Source organism: Octopus bimaculoides, chromosome 3 (genome assembly GCF_046866305.1).
Source record: "Octopus bimaculoides isolate indiv1 chromosome 3, ASM4686630v1, whole genome shotgun sequence".
Taxonomy (NCBI): Eukaryota; Metazoa; Mollusca; class Cephalopoda; order Octopoda; family Octopodidae; genus Octopus; species Octopus bimaculoides.
The window spans coordinates 26,565,947-26,580,462 of NC_142930.1; the positions used below are offsets into that span (position 1 = coordinate 26,565,947).

Genomic DNA, 14,516 nt, shown 5'->3' on the forward strand with positions numbered 1-14,516 from the left:
TTGTACATGGGATTGTCTATCAAATTTATCAATTGAATTAAATTGTTTTATCAATTTATATTTTCAGGTCAGTCATTGATTTTTAGCTCTACAAATAAAAGCATTTTAAGAAAAAGAAAAACTTTTTATTGCTATTAATCTGAATCAAGTACAGATTCTATCATGTTGATGGTAGAATTGGTTAAAACAAGATTGAAATGTGAACAATTACCATAGAGGAGAACTTGAACTCAGTATTGTAACTACACAAAAACTGAATACATAAACAGCTGTTTTAATAATGTACCATTGAATCGTTTGTAAATGCGCTATGATCAATTAATTGAAATCTATCAGGAAATAAAATATTTTTCTCAGAACCCCATTAGTAGCATGATAACCGTTACTACTGTGTTTTTACTGTGAAATTGTCCAATATTTTGACATACTCAAAATATTCTAATTGGAATAAGCAAAAGTCTTACAACACAGACAGGGAAAGAGAAACTATAATTGAAGTTACTAGTTAGCAAACAGTAAAAAATGATAGATTTGTCATTTTAGAAGTAGTAACTTCTATACCTCAAAAGTTACAATACCCTACAGCACATTGAAAGATCAATAATAAAATTAATGAATAGCTTAATGTATCCAGTGCTCAGGTGTATTACATCTCATTGGAAAAATGCAAAGGAAGGGACAAAAAGCCGCAATAAGTTAAGAAAGACAGCAATGATAGTGAGAAGTGCATGATAGTACACAGAATATGACATCAATATAAAAAGTAAAAGAGCCATAAAAAGGAAAAGGTGCACAGGCACATCAGAAGATGTGTTGGTAGATTTTAGGATGTATGGAATTTTTGAAGGAAACAGTGTCCTGACAACAATCAATGCAGGTAATTTATTCTGTGCTTAAGTAATACTGAGCTTGTAAATAAGGTTTCCAAAAGCCATGGGTACTGTTTATTGATGTTATAAGCATGTCCAAAGATGGTAGAGATATTGAATTAAAAAAGGTGGCCAAAGTTCTTTATGGAAAGGTAGTGGACAATCTTGGATGCTTCTACCAAGTCAGTTGTGAGACTGGAGCTTTAGTGTGTTGATGCCCAGAAAAGGAAAATATTCAAGATAAAGTGACTGGCAGAGTATTCATCTAGTTATACAACTCTGGATAGCTTCAAGTAGAATAATATTCAGAACAAGATGGTGGGGAAAGGGAAGAGTGGAGATGCATACAATAGTGTGGACATACTACAGCTAAATATAACTTTAAACAGATAGTAGGCTAACGGTTCACAGAGATCTTGCTGAGTGATGCTAAGACCCCGCCTTCAATCTTCTATCTGTTGCTTAATTATAGAAGACTCTTAAATCATTTTTAGTTAGATTAAAAAATATCTCCACAGTTTGAATGTTAATTTGTATGTAGAAAAATGGAAATATTTAAAATTTAAAGAATAAAAAGTTTTGAATGGAACAACAATGCACTATAATACAAAAATGGCCTATATACCTGTTGTAATTTAGTTATCTATAGTCCGATGATATTTTGGAATACAATTCCTTCAGATATTCTTAGATGGAGTCGCTGCTATAGTCTGTTTTTTTAAGTCAGAATGTGACTTTTGTTGCTTGTATTTCAATAATAAAATTTACTTTGACTAGAAAGAGATTGTGTTCTATTTTATTGCAAAGAATCTGAAGAAAATACTAACATACCAATGCCAAATACCAAATCACTATATCTTCCAATTAAAGAAAAAAAATCCACATCTTATCACATTTTTAGTATTGAACATAATATATTTTGAAACCTATGTTTAGGTCACTAGAGAAATGTCCAGCACTCTTCATCAAAAAGAAAGTAAATACCTTTGAAATTTCACTTAAATATGTAACATAGATAAAGAAAAAAAACATTTATGAATGAAGAAAAATATTTTATTTTTAGTGTAATGATTAATCCAATTCTGTCAGTTTTATTTTTTTTTTATTTATTCTTAATTTTTGGCACAATTCCAAACCAAATATTTCAAGCAATACTCTTCTAGACAGAATGAATATTGAAGCTACTTTAAAAATAATATCAAATTAAAAATAATACACAGTAGAGAAGAAAGAGTCAAAGTGTTACATTACCAAAATGAATAGTTATATATTTTACAACAGAAATGTTCATTTTTGTCATTATCAAATACCAAACTTAAATAATTATACTTTCATTTTGTGTATGCCTGTATTTCTGTTGAGAGTTGATTATTGGCAAGGAAAATTAATAAAAATAGTTTTACAAGAATATAAGTACTTTGTTTCGTTTTGGCAAGTTTTTTAAAATTTTTTATTTAAAAACATTCAGTAAAAAACAGACATGAAAATAAAATGATTCGAGTTGAAAAAAATACCCAAGAAACTTGTAGTTTCGAAAATAAATATTTTAAAAATTTCAGTAAATCCATCCCACTCACTCGCAATCTTTTCTATCAAAGTACAAAAATGTACAAAACCCTTGATATTGTGTATGATGGTTTATAAAATAAAAATTCTTTTAAGGCAGATCTAAATGTTTTACTATTTTTTTTTTGTACAGGGAAATAATTTAACAGACACGAGGCCAGTCTTGTGGGTGGGTATAAGCAATTAGATCAACCCTACTACCTGACTAACACTTATTGACCACAAGGGATTTGAACAACAAAGGTTGTTAAAAGGGATGTAACTCAGTATTGCAAGGAGTTTGAAACAACTCTATCAACCATCTTTTCAGAAATAATTCAACAGAAAAATGTAAAGATTTGAGAAATTCTAAAATATCAAAACTAAAATTTCATAGTACGTATATGATTTCCTCTCCTGTGTTTTTTTTCTATGAGTTTATTTTTTATCCTTTCTAAAGAAAGCAATGGTTAACATTCCAAGAATCGAAGATCAAAACTTTAACTGCTCAATAGTTCAAAGTAAATCCAAGATTCCTATCACACAACTAGTTGGGTGATAGGCACGGTTCCGTTCCTAACAATGGTAAATTTACTCCTTATACTTAAAAAAAATTTTAAAAGGCACTGCTGGGCTGGCTTTGGATTTAATGTGATCTCATCCTGGTCATTGTTAGGTTTTAGTATGTTAAAAAAATTATAACATTTCATTTATACGTACACATACATTGTGTGCACATGTATCCTGGCTTTAAAAATATATGCTCTGTTTTTGTGTTGCAAGAAGTTACTAAAAGGATTGACAACAGGAAGGGTACTGCCTCAAAAAGTAGAATAATGGGTAGAAGACTGTCACAGGGCACACAAATGCTAACTTCCTATTTAGCTGGGAAGCAGCTTAATATATGTGTGTGTGTGTGTGTGTGTGTGTGTGTGTGTGTGTGCGTGTGCGTGTGCACACATGCGTGCATGAGAGAGAGAGAGAAAAGGAAAATGTTTAATAAAGAAGAATGCAAGCCCAAAAGTTCAAAGTAAAGGAGTCGAAAGTAATTTCAAACAGTGAAAAATGCAAATATTTTTTTACCCATTTTAATTTTTTTTTTTTTAAGATAAATAATAATAATTAGACAAAGAAAGATTGAAATCTAGTTCCTACATAGCAACTCAAGGTTAGAAATCTGTGCAACCAGAATCTTCTGGTACTTTAGCTTTCTGGATGACTCTCATAGACCGAGACTGGCGTGGTAAAGACTTTGTTGATCTGTCCTCATCTTCACTTGGGTTTTCACCTGTAGCGGATATAAAGAGAAAATAATCAGAAACATGATTAATCAAAGATTAGTCTTTCAAGCTGTAATTGTTGAATTACCCTCTACAAGAAAACCATAACATCATGACACAGAAATCAAGTTTAAAGCAGTAGTCAGAAAACTTAATTTTAAGACCATAGTGAGAGATTTTAGACGAAGTTTCAATATACTTTAATGACAAATAGTGTACCAAGTGACCACATTCATCCATATATGCAGTAGTATCTCATTTCTATTTTGAATCTAAACAAGTCAATATTTCAAGCTTCAAAAGGCTTTTAAGGACTAGATTTGGCTCAGCTTTCATGCCAGCTAAACCAGGTACTTATGTCATTCTCTTTGGTGAGAAACCAATTTATTATAGATAATATTCTAGAGATGACATGGATATCTCAAAAGTTAAGCTGGGTCCTGCAAAATTAAATGCGTTCCCCAAATACATAAAATGTCTTTGGTTGTCCATTATTAGGCTACACAGTCATTTTTCAACAACAAATGAATCCATGAAAGAGCATGCACATGACCACTTGTCCTGCTGGAGCCAAATCTCTACCAAATAAACTTATTGTCTCCAAAAAGGCACATATTTGATATTCAGGCTGACCTGGAGCTGAACAACAAAGGCCTTTGAGGTTTGTTTAGCCTATCCATCCTTTCTATTTTACTGCCTTCTGTGTTGAGGGCACCAACCCTTAGTGATAAAAGTCCTACATTAAGTTTAAAATTACTAGTGGGTGGATATTTATTGATAAAAAGGAATGGTAACACACTGTAGAACTGATGAGAATTTCATTGCCTTGTAGTGCTGAATTCAGATATTTGTGTTAAATCTACTTTATTAAAAAAAACTTGCCAAATTACCAATGCCAGCTAAAAGATGGAGCAGTTTTGATTTTGTCTAATTCTTAAATTAAGCAATGAACAGATGTTTTACCAATGAAAAATATTTCTAATAGGTCTTATATTTCTATAAACGAATAACTTATGAAAACGTCATCATACATAACATACAAGGGGACACTGCAAAGTTTCTGGCTTTAAGGGTATTGCAAAAAGCCTGGTTTGAGGCTCAACCTTCTGAGTTCTTTTACAGGGCTTAGAAAAACTGAAGGACTGCTGCAATAAGTGTGTGAATCAGAGGGGAATGTGTTGAATAAAATCCTAATCAACTGATCCTCCTGTATTTTCTTTTACCCAAACCCAGGAACTTTTCAGGACCCCCTCATATAGTTAAGGTAATATTAAAAACAGTGTATACCAAATAATAAACTTTAAATACTTACTGCTTGTTGGTTCAATAGGATCTGATCCTCCAACACTCATTTGTAGTACTTTGAAGACACGTGAAGGGATATTACCACCCGAGTATCGTACTTCTACTGGACCATCACTTTTGTCCTCATCCTCCTCTATTGGTGGGCGTTTGGGTTTTGATCTAGATTTCCTCACTAAACGAAGATAACAGAAGGTTTCTAATAAACAAAATGTACAATTTAAAACCTGGTCATAGGTCAACAAACAATACCCATGAATATTCCTTTTTCTCTTTCAAATTACTCTTTTCCTTTTATATTTTCTTTCTCTGAAAAACTTTAAAAAAAAAATGTAAAGAAGCAACTTGGGTAAGAATGTACAATCAAGAAAACTTGTGGAAGGAAATAAAATAATTGTTGATTATAGTGTGCGTATCAGGGTTCACAACATACTTATTGGTGCAGGATATTAGAGTTATATCAAGAACAAATAAGAACACTGCCAGAAGGCACAGCAATTTCTCATTCCAAGAAGTTTTTATGAAGACTACAAATCCACTCATCAGAAAAAGATCTTAGAATATCAAAGAAAAGCAACAAAAATGTAACAAATACCTTAAAGTTCAAACCCCACAGGATAGTTTTTTTTTTTCCTTTGTAGCATTGTACCTTTATTTTCTTACTGACATGTCCCACCAAAATGGGGTTTACCAATATTTTGTAGATTCCAAAAACTTATCTGCCATGAGAAGACTAAACCAGAAAAGATTTTGCTGAAAAACCGCCATGTTATTTTTTGCAAATATATATATATATATATATATATATATATATATATACACACACACACACATACATACACACACACACACACACACACACACACTGAAAGTTGAGACTGTCACATTTTCCATATTTTATTTTTACCACTACTACAATGGCTTCTGCTCTTTCAACTAAATGCATTACCTAGCTTATCAATTGCCCCAATGTTTCTGAATCCTTTACTAACATTTTTATCAGTCTTTCTTCATCCAAAGTGCATCTACTTGGAACTTCCTAACCAACATTTTGTTCAATAAACAATATGCCATTATTTAAACTGAACAAAGTACTAATTTAAAACAGGAAATGAGTAATTTAATAATTATATAGAACTCCATGCTTGAGTTTTCCCATCTTAAAATTCAAACTTAACAGTAATATAATATCACTTTAGTCACTTCAATTTGGGTATAAATTTTACTATGTACACCTTCTTGGGCTAATTTTAAAGAAAGATGCTTATTACAAATAGTTTGTTCATTACATAACCAACTTTAGATATGTATAAAATTGAATATAAATCACTTTTAGTGAATTCAATTACTGAAATAATTCAAACTATGTTATAAAAAGAATTATGGACAGTAGGCACTAAATCAATTATGGAAATAAAATCTGGCAATATCACAAATATCTGGATTCTTCAGTGTGAAATATTACAAATCACTTATTTAATTATAATTTAACCAAGTTATTGTTAGTCATTGAGAGATTTTAATTGATACCTAAGCAATCAAGTTCCATCATAATTTTTAACCAATAATGCTTCCACGTGGTTATGTTGCCTACAAGAAATATCTGGCAAATCTCCCTCAAATCAAACTAAAAAGGAGAGAAGGATATATTGGATAATGCAGTTTTAGATATGTTATGAGATGGCAATGACACTGATCATAGATCTGTGCAGACAGGGATGACCTGTGACTCTACTTTAACTAGCTTTTGTCAAAGAGGTTTGAGCAAAGTTATGAAATGCAATGCTATTACAGCTTGTGTCACTTAACTATTTCAAGAAATATCAGTTTTCTTGCAAGAATGATAATAAAAATTAACAAACTTAGTTTCACATTCTTTGTTAGAGATTTTCTCAAAACCTCAAAGAATTCCTATTTAAATGCCTGAACTTTAAATCAGTTAGTGTCTAAGTATTGTACATGTTGCAGAAACAAGCAGCAATGCCTTTTAACTAAAAAAGCTGTTACAGATAATTATAGCCAGCTATGTCTGTCCTTAAAAAGCAACATCTTATGTTTGTAAATTAATGTCCTCCATCAGTAGGTGGAGGACTGCAAACATTCTTTATATAAATGCCTTGTAGCTGTTACAGATGCAATATGTTTTAATTTATAGCATCAACTGCAACCTCATCAATACTATCAGTGGGTGCCAACAATTATGTTGATTGTTACTGACATGTAGTCCCAAGACATTTTGAATTTTTCCCCACTTCTAGCATCACCTAACACATTAGCTTCAGATTTTACCGAGACCTTTATTTTTTCTGACTAAAAGCTTCACTGAGGAATTGATGAAATAACCTTTTAAGTAATAGAACCCAAGCCTTTTTAGAATTATGCACCCTATCATCTTAGAACAATGCAGGACATTAGAAAATGAAGACCCAAAAACAATGAGTAGAAAATTAGGTAGTTACAACTGGAACACTTAACCATAGGCTAATATATTCAGGCTGATTTAAGGATAAACTAGCCACTTATTTGCAGGTATGTTCAACTCCATAGCTTCTTATGAAACTGATTTTCAACTGATCACAAGATATAGCGAAAATCTCTGATAGACTTGTGAATACCAAGTTAAAACCATAATTATTGAACAAAACAATGGATGAGAAGCACTTGTTACTTTGAAAATGCTCTCAAACAGAAATACTTCAACAGGGTCAGGGGAAAGAAAGGTGCCTATGGTAATTTCCATTTCCTTCCTGAATTGAAGGAGGTGCCCCCTCAGGGCCACTTGCCACAGTTTGATGACAAGAACCAGTAAAAGAATAAAGAGTCCACACATGGCAGATTTATAGCGTTGTTTAGTATGCTGATATCTTAGAGTTAATAGCAGAATTTTCAACAGTGGTTACACAAGTTTTGGATGGTAAACTTAATCCATTGCCAGTTTACCACCACTTAGCCCAAAGTACAGTGAGTACATTTAGTGGAGTTTACTCTGTTGCAAGCATTTGGGTTAGGTTTAAATATAACTTGTACCCTTCCAATAGTCTCAGAGGACCTGAAAAATATAGGCACTGCCCTTCTTCTGGCTAAGCTATTGAAAAGGTTTAATATATGCAGTCCTGGATTGTGGACTTCCTCAGTATAACAACCATGCAACATTTAGCTTGTTATTGACTATTTTCGTTACTTTATCAATGTTTTCACATTGATCTGAAATTCAATTCCTTTTGTTTTCCCTATTCTTCCATTTATCCTTAAGATGCAGCCAGACTTAACAGCATATTTCCTTCTGCTCTGATATTTTTATTTTATATTTCAACTTTAGGTTATTTTGAGTATCACAAGGATCGATGATATTGTCTATGACTCATTGCTCAATATGCTGTCTTCTCTTCTCCAATAATATCTAGCTTTTCATGTTATAAGTGAATTAATATCATCTATCAGTAGGTTAAAAACTACAAACACTACAAAAAAATGTCTTAAAGCTGTTACAAATGTGATTTAAAAAAAATTTTTTTTTACTTCAGTTAAAACTTCAATAGTCTGGCTTTGAATGCCAACGACAATCATATTGACTTAATTGCTAGCTTTATGGCTTCAATTCGAAAAGTTTGAAGTGCATCCTGCTGTGATGGATGACAAATAACCTAGTCACAGCAGATGGACAAAAATCATGTTACAAAAAGAATCAGGTTAGAAAAAAATTTATAACTTCAGTAAGAAAACACAATCTGTGTGGTACAAATTAGAAACTTAGACTTTCCTAAACGAAGTATTTAGACAAAGCTACACGAAACTACAACTTAAAACTTAAAAAAAAACAACAAAATGATATCCATACAGATGCGCACACACATGCACACAGACAGATGTATATGTGCATATGCATCTATGTGTATGTACATAGATATGTGTGCACATAGATAAATACAGGTATGTTAAATATACACCAATTTATTTATTTAAATTATCTCTGCTTTTAGAGAATGTGTCATAATTCTTAAATGGCAATTAAGACCAGCTCCATAAGAAAAGAGGAGATAATCTCAAGAATCAATCTCCAATGTTGAAAATCCACAAAGGAAAAGGACAAGTTTGTCTGGAGGCAACAACTGCGAATATGTTTCTGCTTCTGTAAACATCATCAGCACAACAATTGTGTCCTGCACTAGTTCTAGTAGCATACAAAAAAAAAAAAAAAAAAAAAAAAAAAAAGAGCAGTACACATTTACAGCTTATGTAAAATATATAATTTTAAACAAGAATGAGCTAAGAAAAACAATTCAGGATGGCTAGTGCATGTACTTGAACAATAGACGTGTTCTGCTCTTTTTTGTGTATGTCCAAGTTTCTTGAAGAAAAGGTAAGATACTTGTCATACTGATGGTTATTAGGGTAGAAAAATAATCACAACTGTCCTTTTATCTCCAGACAATAAACTGGTCCTCTATATTATGGCATGTCAACATTAGAGAATTTGATTCTCAAGATTATCTCCCCTTCTCACAAGGCGCTCATTTGGATTGTCATTTGGCAATTTCTGTTAGCTCATTTTTAAAGATATATCTGCAATCACTATCTATTTCCTTTTAACAAGACACCTGTAAGCTTAACAGATTGTACAGCAAATGACGTCTGCAGTCAAACAATTTGGACAGGATGCTTAAAAGCATTTTGTCTGTCTTGACATTCTTAGTTCAAATCCTACTTCGGCTGACTTTGCCTTTCATTCCTTTGAGGTTGATAAATTAAGTACCAGTTGAGCATAGGGTTAGTGCAACCAACTAACTCCTACAAAATTTCAAGCCTTGTACCTGCAGTAAGAAGGATTAAAATTTTGGGTGCAAAACGTCAAAGAAAAAAATGTAATAAACTGCCACCATAATTTTGCTTGTTACATCGCTGAGTAAACATAATTCATTGCCCAGTTTATCTCCTACAACCTGGTCTTGAGGACTAACAAACCCCTCTCTGTTGCAAGCATTTGGGCCAAATACTTTATCTATAGATCATTAGCTCCCTTCCTTCCACTAATCTCAGGACCCTTGTAAAGTATCACTGGTAATGCCCGTCCTTTTTTAAGGTGGTAACAAGGGGAAAGGGAAATCTTCCTCTAGATGGGACTGCCATCATATTACTAAAAGATCCAATACCTAATCCTGACAGATAGGTGGAGTAAGATGTATAAAGTTAAAAGCACTTTCTCAGAACAAAAGCATACACACATGTGCACAGAGTGGAAATATTCAACATCTCAGAGAGAAAGAGTGACAGAAAGAGAGATTCAGATTCTCTGAAATTCATCAATAATATGGTGTTAGAATATTGCATATTGTTCAGTTGCATCACTTACTTTTAGGACTAGGGAGTACATCTTTGTCAGCCCAAGCTTTCAATACCTGGAATGTTGGGGATGGAATGCATTTGCCTGTATAGCGGATTGAAGTATTCATAACAGAGTTGCCTACAGTTTCTTCTTCAGTATCCAAGCCAGAATCTAAATGGTATTTTGATCAATTAATTAAAAAAAAAAAATTAACTAACTTTTTTTTACTAGATTTCTTTAGTACAAAACTGAGTTGTTGATTGGTTAGAATCTGTTTACTTTGTCTAAGTTTGACAAGTTGAACGTTACATTGTTGGGATTTAGTATTTTTGTGTTATAGAAGTAATAGAGTAAAGAGGTTCCAAATTCTTGGAAATCTTGAGAGGATGTTAAGAAAAAAAAACTTTTCAATAGTTTTAAGTAATCATTGTTATTGATAAAAAAAAGTTTGTGGCATTCAGAAACGGAACAGTGATTAATAAACAACTTTCATGCATTGGTAAAAACATTTTATAAGCGTTTCCATGAACATAAATTATATACACATACGTATGTATATACATGTAGATTTGCATGTATGATGAGTGTGTATTTGTGAGTATATAATTTGTTGGTTAACTGAGGATTGAATGGTTTACATTCTAAATTTGAAAAATAAACAAATATATGATCCAGCACAGACTTTCTGTATATTATTTAAATTAGTCTTATAGAGTGATCACCATTAAAAATATTTTCCCCATTAATTATTGGCTAGTCACAGTCCAAAAAGGAAAAGTGAATGAAACAGATTTCTTATGGTACACATGTTAGAAATGGGTGTGGTTAGTTGCAGATAGGTATAGAGTGTAAGAGGTATAAACATGACATAAAATATCCTTCATCTGCCAACTGTGTGAAATCAATAAGCAATAAAAGATTGAATTAAATTATGAAATAGATCAATAATCGAGCAGACTTATAATTAAATGTGCTCCATCAGTCATCACCTCACTTGTTTATCTAAGAATGTCCAATGTTATTTCTTTAAGATAAGGTGTACTTGGAAAAAAATTGGTTGCTATTTCTAGCAGCTTGAGTGACCACATAGGGGATTCTTTGTTGGTCTGATGAGAGCTTTGTTTTCTTCTTCGTTTGTGGTATTGATTACTTTGCCACAAATGCCATTCTTCAACCATCTGGGATAATGATGTGAATCAGCAATTGAGAACAATGTAGAAACTTTCCCAATTTGGAATTTAAGTTCTTTTAAGCATGACTAAACACTTTATAGTTATGCTATGGCTAGAGAAGTTCACTTTGCAATAATGTTAACAGTCTGTTCCTACTGCATGACACCTTGGGTAAGTATCTTTTGCTATAATAACCTTGGGTTGACTTGTGTCATGGGAATAAAATTTGGTAGATGGAAACTGCAGAAGCCCAACATCTATGTGCATGTACACAATATGCACATTATGCAACCCTTTGTTTAAAAATTGACTTAATAATTTGATGAAGAAATATCATTAAAATAATTATTAGACTGAAATAAGCACAAGTTAATATGATTCAAATGCTTGAAGGTGGTACTTAAGCATGGCTCCAGGCTATAACTGAAAACAGAAAAGACTATATATGGATTTAAATAACAAGAATGTAAAACTAATAAATCTCAACAAAATACCTTATCAATAAAAACAAAATCCACTTTGCAATTTTCCAGGCAAGTAAAAGGACATTAAGTAAAAATCAATAAGTATTCTTTAAAAGAAGATGCTTCTCTTGAATAAGGTGCTATCTATTACTAGTAATATTGTTTGATGATCAATTAACTCTTCCCGATAGCTTGGATAAATTCAAGTAATTGGGAATAAAGTATTGACCCTAAATGCAAGGGAATGCCAGCAACAAACTTTAAATTACTACTACCAGCTAGTAGCCCAATATCATAACTTGACTATTGTAACTACTTTAGCATTTTACATCTGTTTATTTTTAGTCAATATACAACTGAAAAATACTGTCTGCAATAAACAAATAGTCACATAAGCTGGAAATAGGCTAACAGTTTCCAAATTCATTTTGTCAAATTTCGTCCCTGAATTCAAGAAATTATATAATACTTTTAGTTCACTTCAAATATATTTTCCCTTGGTGGATCTACTCTTTCACATTGTGGCAATCTTTCAAAAGGTGAGTTTAAGAAATCTGTTCTTTACATAATTTTGAGGAAATCCGTATACAAAATACTGAAATTTCATGAAGCTTCAGGTTTAAATGATTTTCAACTAAAGATTTCAAATGAAACAGCGACATCAAGTATTATTGATGAATTATCAGTGTTGAGTTAATAGAATCTGTTACTGTTATTCAGAAATTATGTACTATCTAAGTGGTTATTTAATAAGTTTGTCATAGCTACATAATAAGTATGTTAATAGACATAGTCATGAAATGCAAGTTTATTGAATATATCATTCTTAATCACTTTTGTCTCTAAAATAATGTTGATATTTATAAACTTAAAAAAAAAAATTCTGACAATGATGGAACAAAACTATATAATGAGTATAGCCAATAATTCAATATATTCAATACAAATTTGAATTTTTCTGAGTTACATTTTAAATTTTAGTGAAAACCCTGTCAAATGTCTTCATTCCATAGATTGCTGCCAAAGGACGTTAATTTTCATATTCTTCCACCATCAAACTGCAAAATCTTAATTGAACTAGGTCATCTATTTTATTCCTGATTATTTCAGTTGTGATATGTTGTACATGTTAGGGCTTCTAAATACCTGTTTGTTTGAAGGTTCAGGTGTTTGTGTAAAAAATAAAAGGACTTGCATGCAAGACCCCTTATTAGCTTATATTGTTTGACATTCAGATAACAAATTTCAAAATACTGGGTATTGGAATTTCTCCTGGAAATTTTTATAACCATTGGAAACATTTCAAACCCCTTGACAATAAATCACCTGTTGCTGGTTACCAAATACTTTCAGAAGCTATTGATAAAAAAATCACTGCACATAATGCATTGTAAATCCTTCCACCACATATTTAGAGATGAGCATGCATGTACACACACTTGCATGCAAATTGGTATAACTCCTCCTCTTACACAAATTTCGTTACAGCAGATTAATGATTTGTTGGTTATTTTATTAGTATTTTATAAGTACATTAAAACTTGTAAACATTAAGAATAAGATACTTCCATTTTTTTGACAATTGCAGAATCCCGATTATTTTGTCAAGTTCATGGAAACAATTTGATAAAAACAATTAACATAAAAACAACAGCAACAACAATTTTTAAAATAGAAAATTTTGGTTTTTCTTCCATAAAAACATTAGCAATAGTCAAACAGTTTCAACATGGTTATAAATATGGTTTGCTAAGATCTTGCTTTGAACAAGAGGAATCACCAAATGATCCTTGACAGGGTCACTTGGCTTGCTAAAAATAGCAACCAAATCTCACTCAAATTACTGTCTTAGAGACAAGCACATAAGCTAATGCAATTAAAAATACATGAGAATGGCAATAGTTACTGATGAATGCCTTAATTCAAAGGCCTGTTCATTTAAGGATAAGCTGTGGCTAAACAACACGAGGAGTAGCATCAATAATTTAATTGCTAAAAATTTTAATGCAAATTATTTTAGATTTTACAAGCATCAATTTGAAACAGGAAAGAGGCTCACTGAAAAAAACTTGAACCATGTATCTATCACTATTATTTCTTGTGGCAAACATTGTATCAATATAGGATACATTACTAGAGTAGCTTACCCAGCTAACACCAAGTGCTTGATGAATTAGATATAAAATAATTCAGTTAGAACTGCTAGATTAATTCATACCTAATTTGAAAAGAAATGACAAGTGGTCTGTCATGTAATTAGTAACAGTCATCTGGTGAGTAATTGTAGATACATAAAGATTAAAATTCCATCTCTGAATGTTGTAGCTTTATTACTTTTTGTTTTAAATTGGTAATTGTGCCATTTTTTTCTTATTGTAGATTCTTGCTTACCTTGATCCAATTAAAAAAATTAGCAGGGTCAGGATACAAATGATTGAATTGACCTTCTCCCAAATTAAGATGATTCTAGCAAGATTTGGACTCAGACAAGTAGAAGAGTGGAACTAAATAGTTCCATTTCTAGTCTAATTCTTGCATGTCAACAATATCATTTGATGCTC

At 31.8% G+C, this 14,516-nt stretch overlaps 1 protein-coding gene across 24 annotated transcripts in view; it reads right to left on the reverse strand.

Moving 5' to 3' along the window:
- Positions 1 to 1,900: 1,900 nt before the first annotated feature.
- Positions 1,901 to 14,516, reverse strand: part of LOC106874768 (uncharacterized) — a 242,537-nt gene continuing 229,921 nt past the window's right edge. For 12 of the 24 annotated variants that reach the window (XM_089348711.1, XM_089348705.1, XM_089348700.1 and 9 more), the window contains 3 exons: positions 10,347 to 10,490; positions 5,007 to 5,171; positions 1,901 to 3,702 (listed from right to left, as the gene is read on the reverse strand). In XM_089348711.1, coding sequence (XP_089204837.1) covers positions 3,584 to 3,702; positions 5,007 to 5,171; positions 10,347 to 10,490 — 428 coding nt within the window. In that variant the 3' untranslated portion in view covers positions 1,901 to 3,583. The remainder of the gene's footprint in view (positions 3,703 to 5,006; positions 5,172 to 10,346; positions 10,491 to 14,516) is intronic. The other 12 variants (XM_089348718.1, XM_089348716.1, XM_089348710.1 and 9 more) reach the window with 1 other exon arrangement.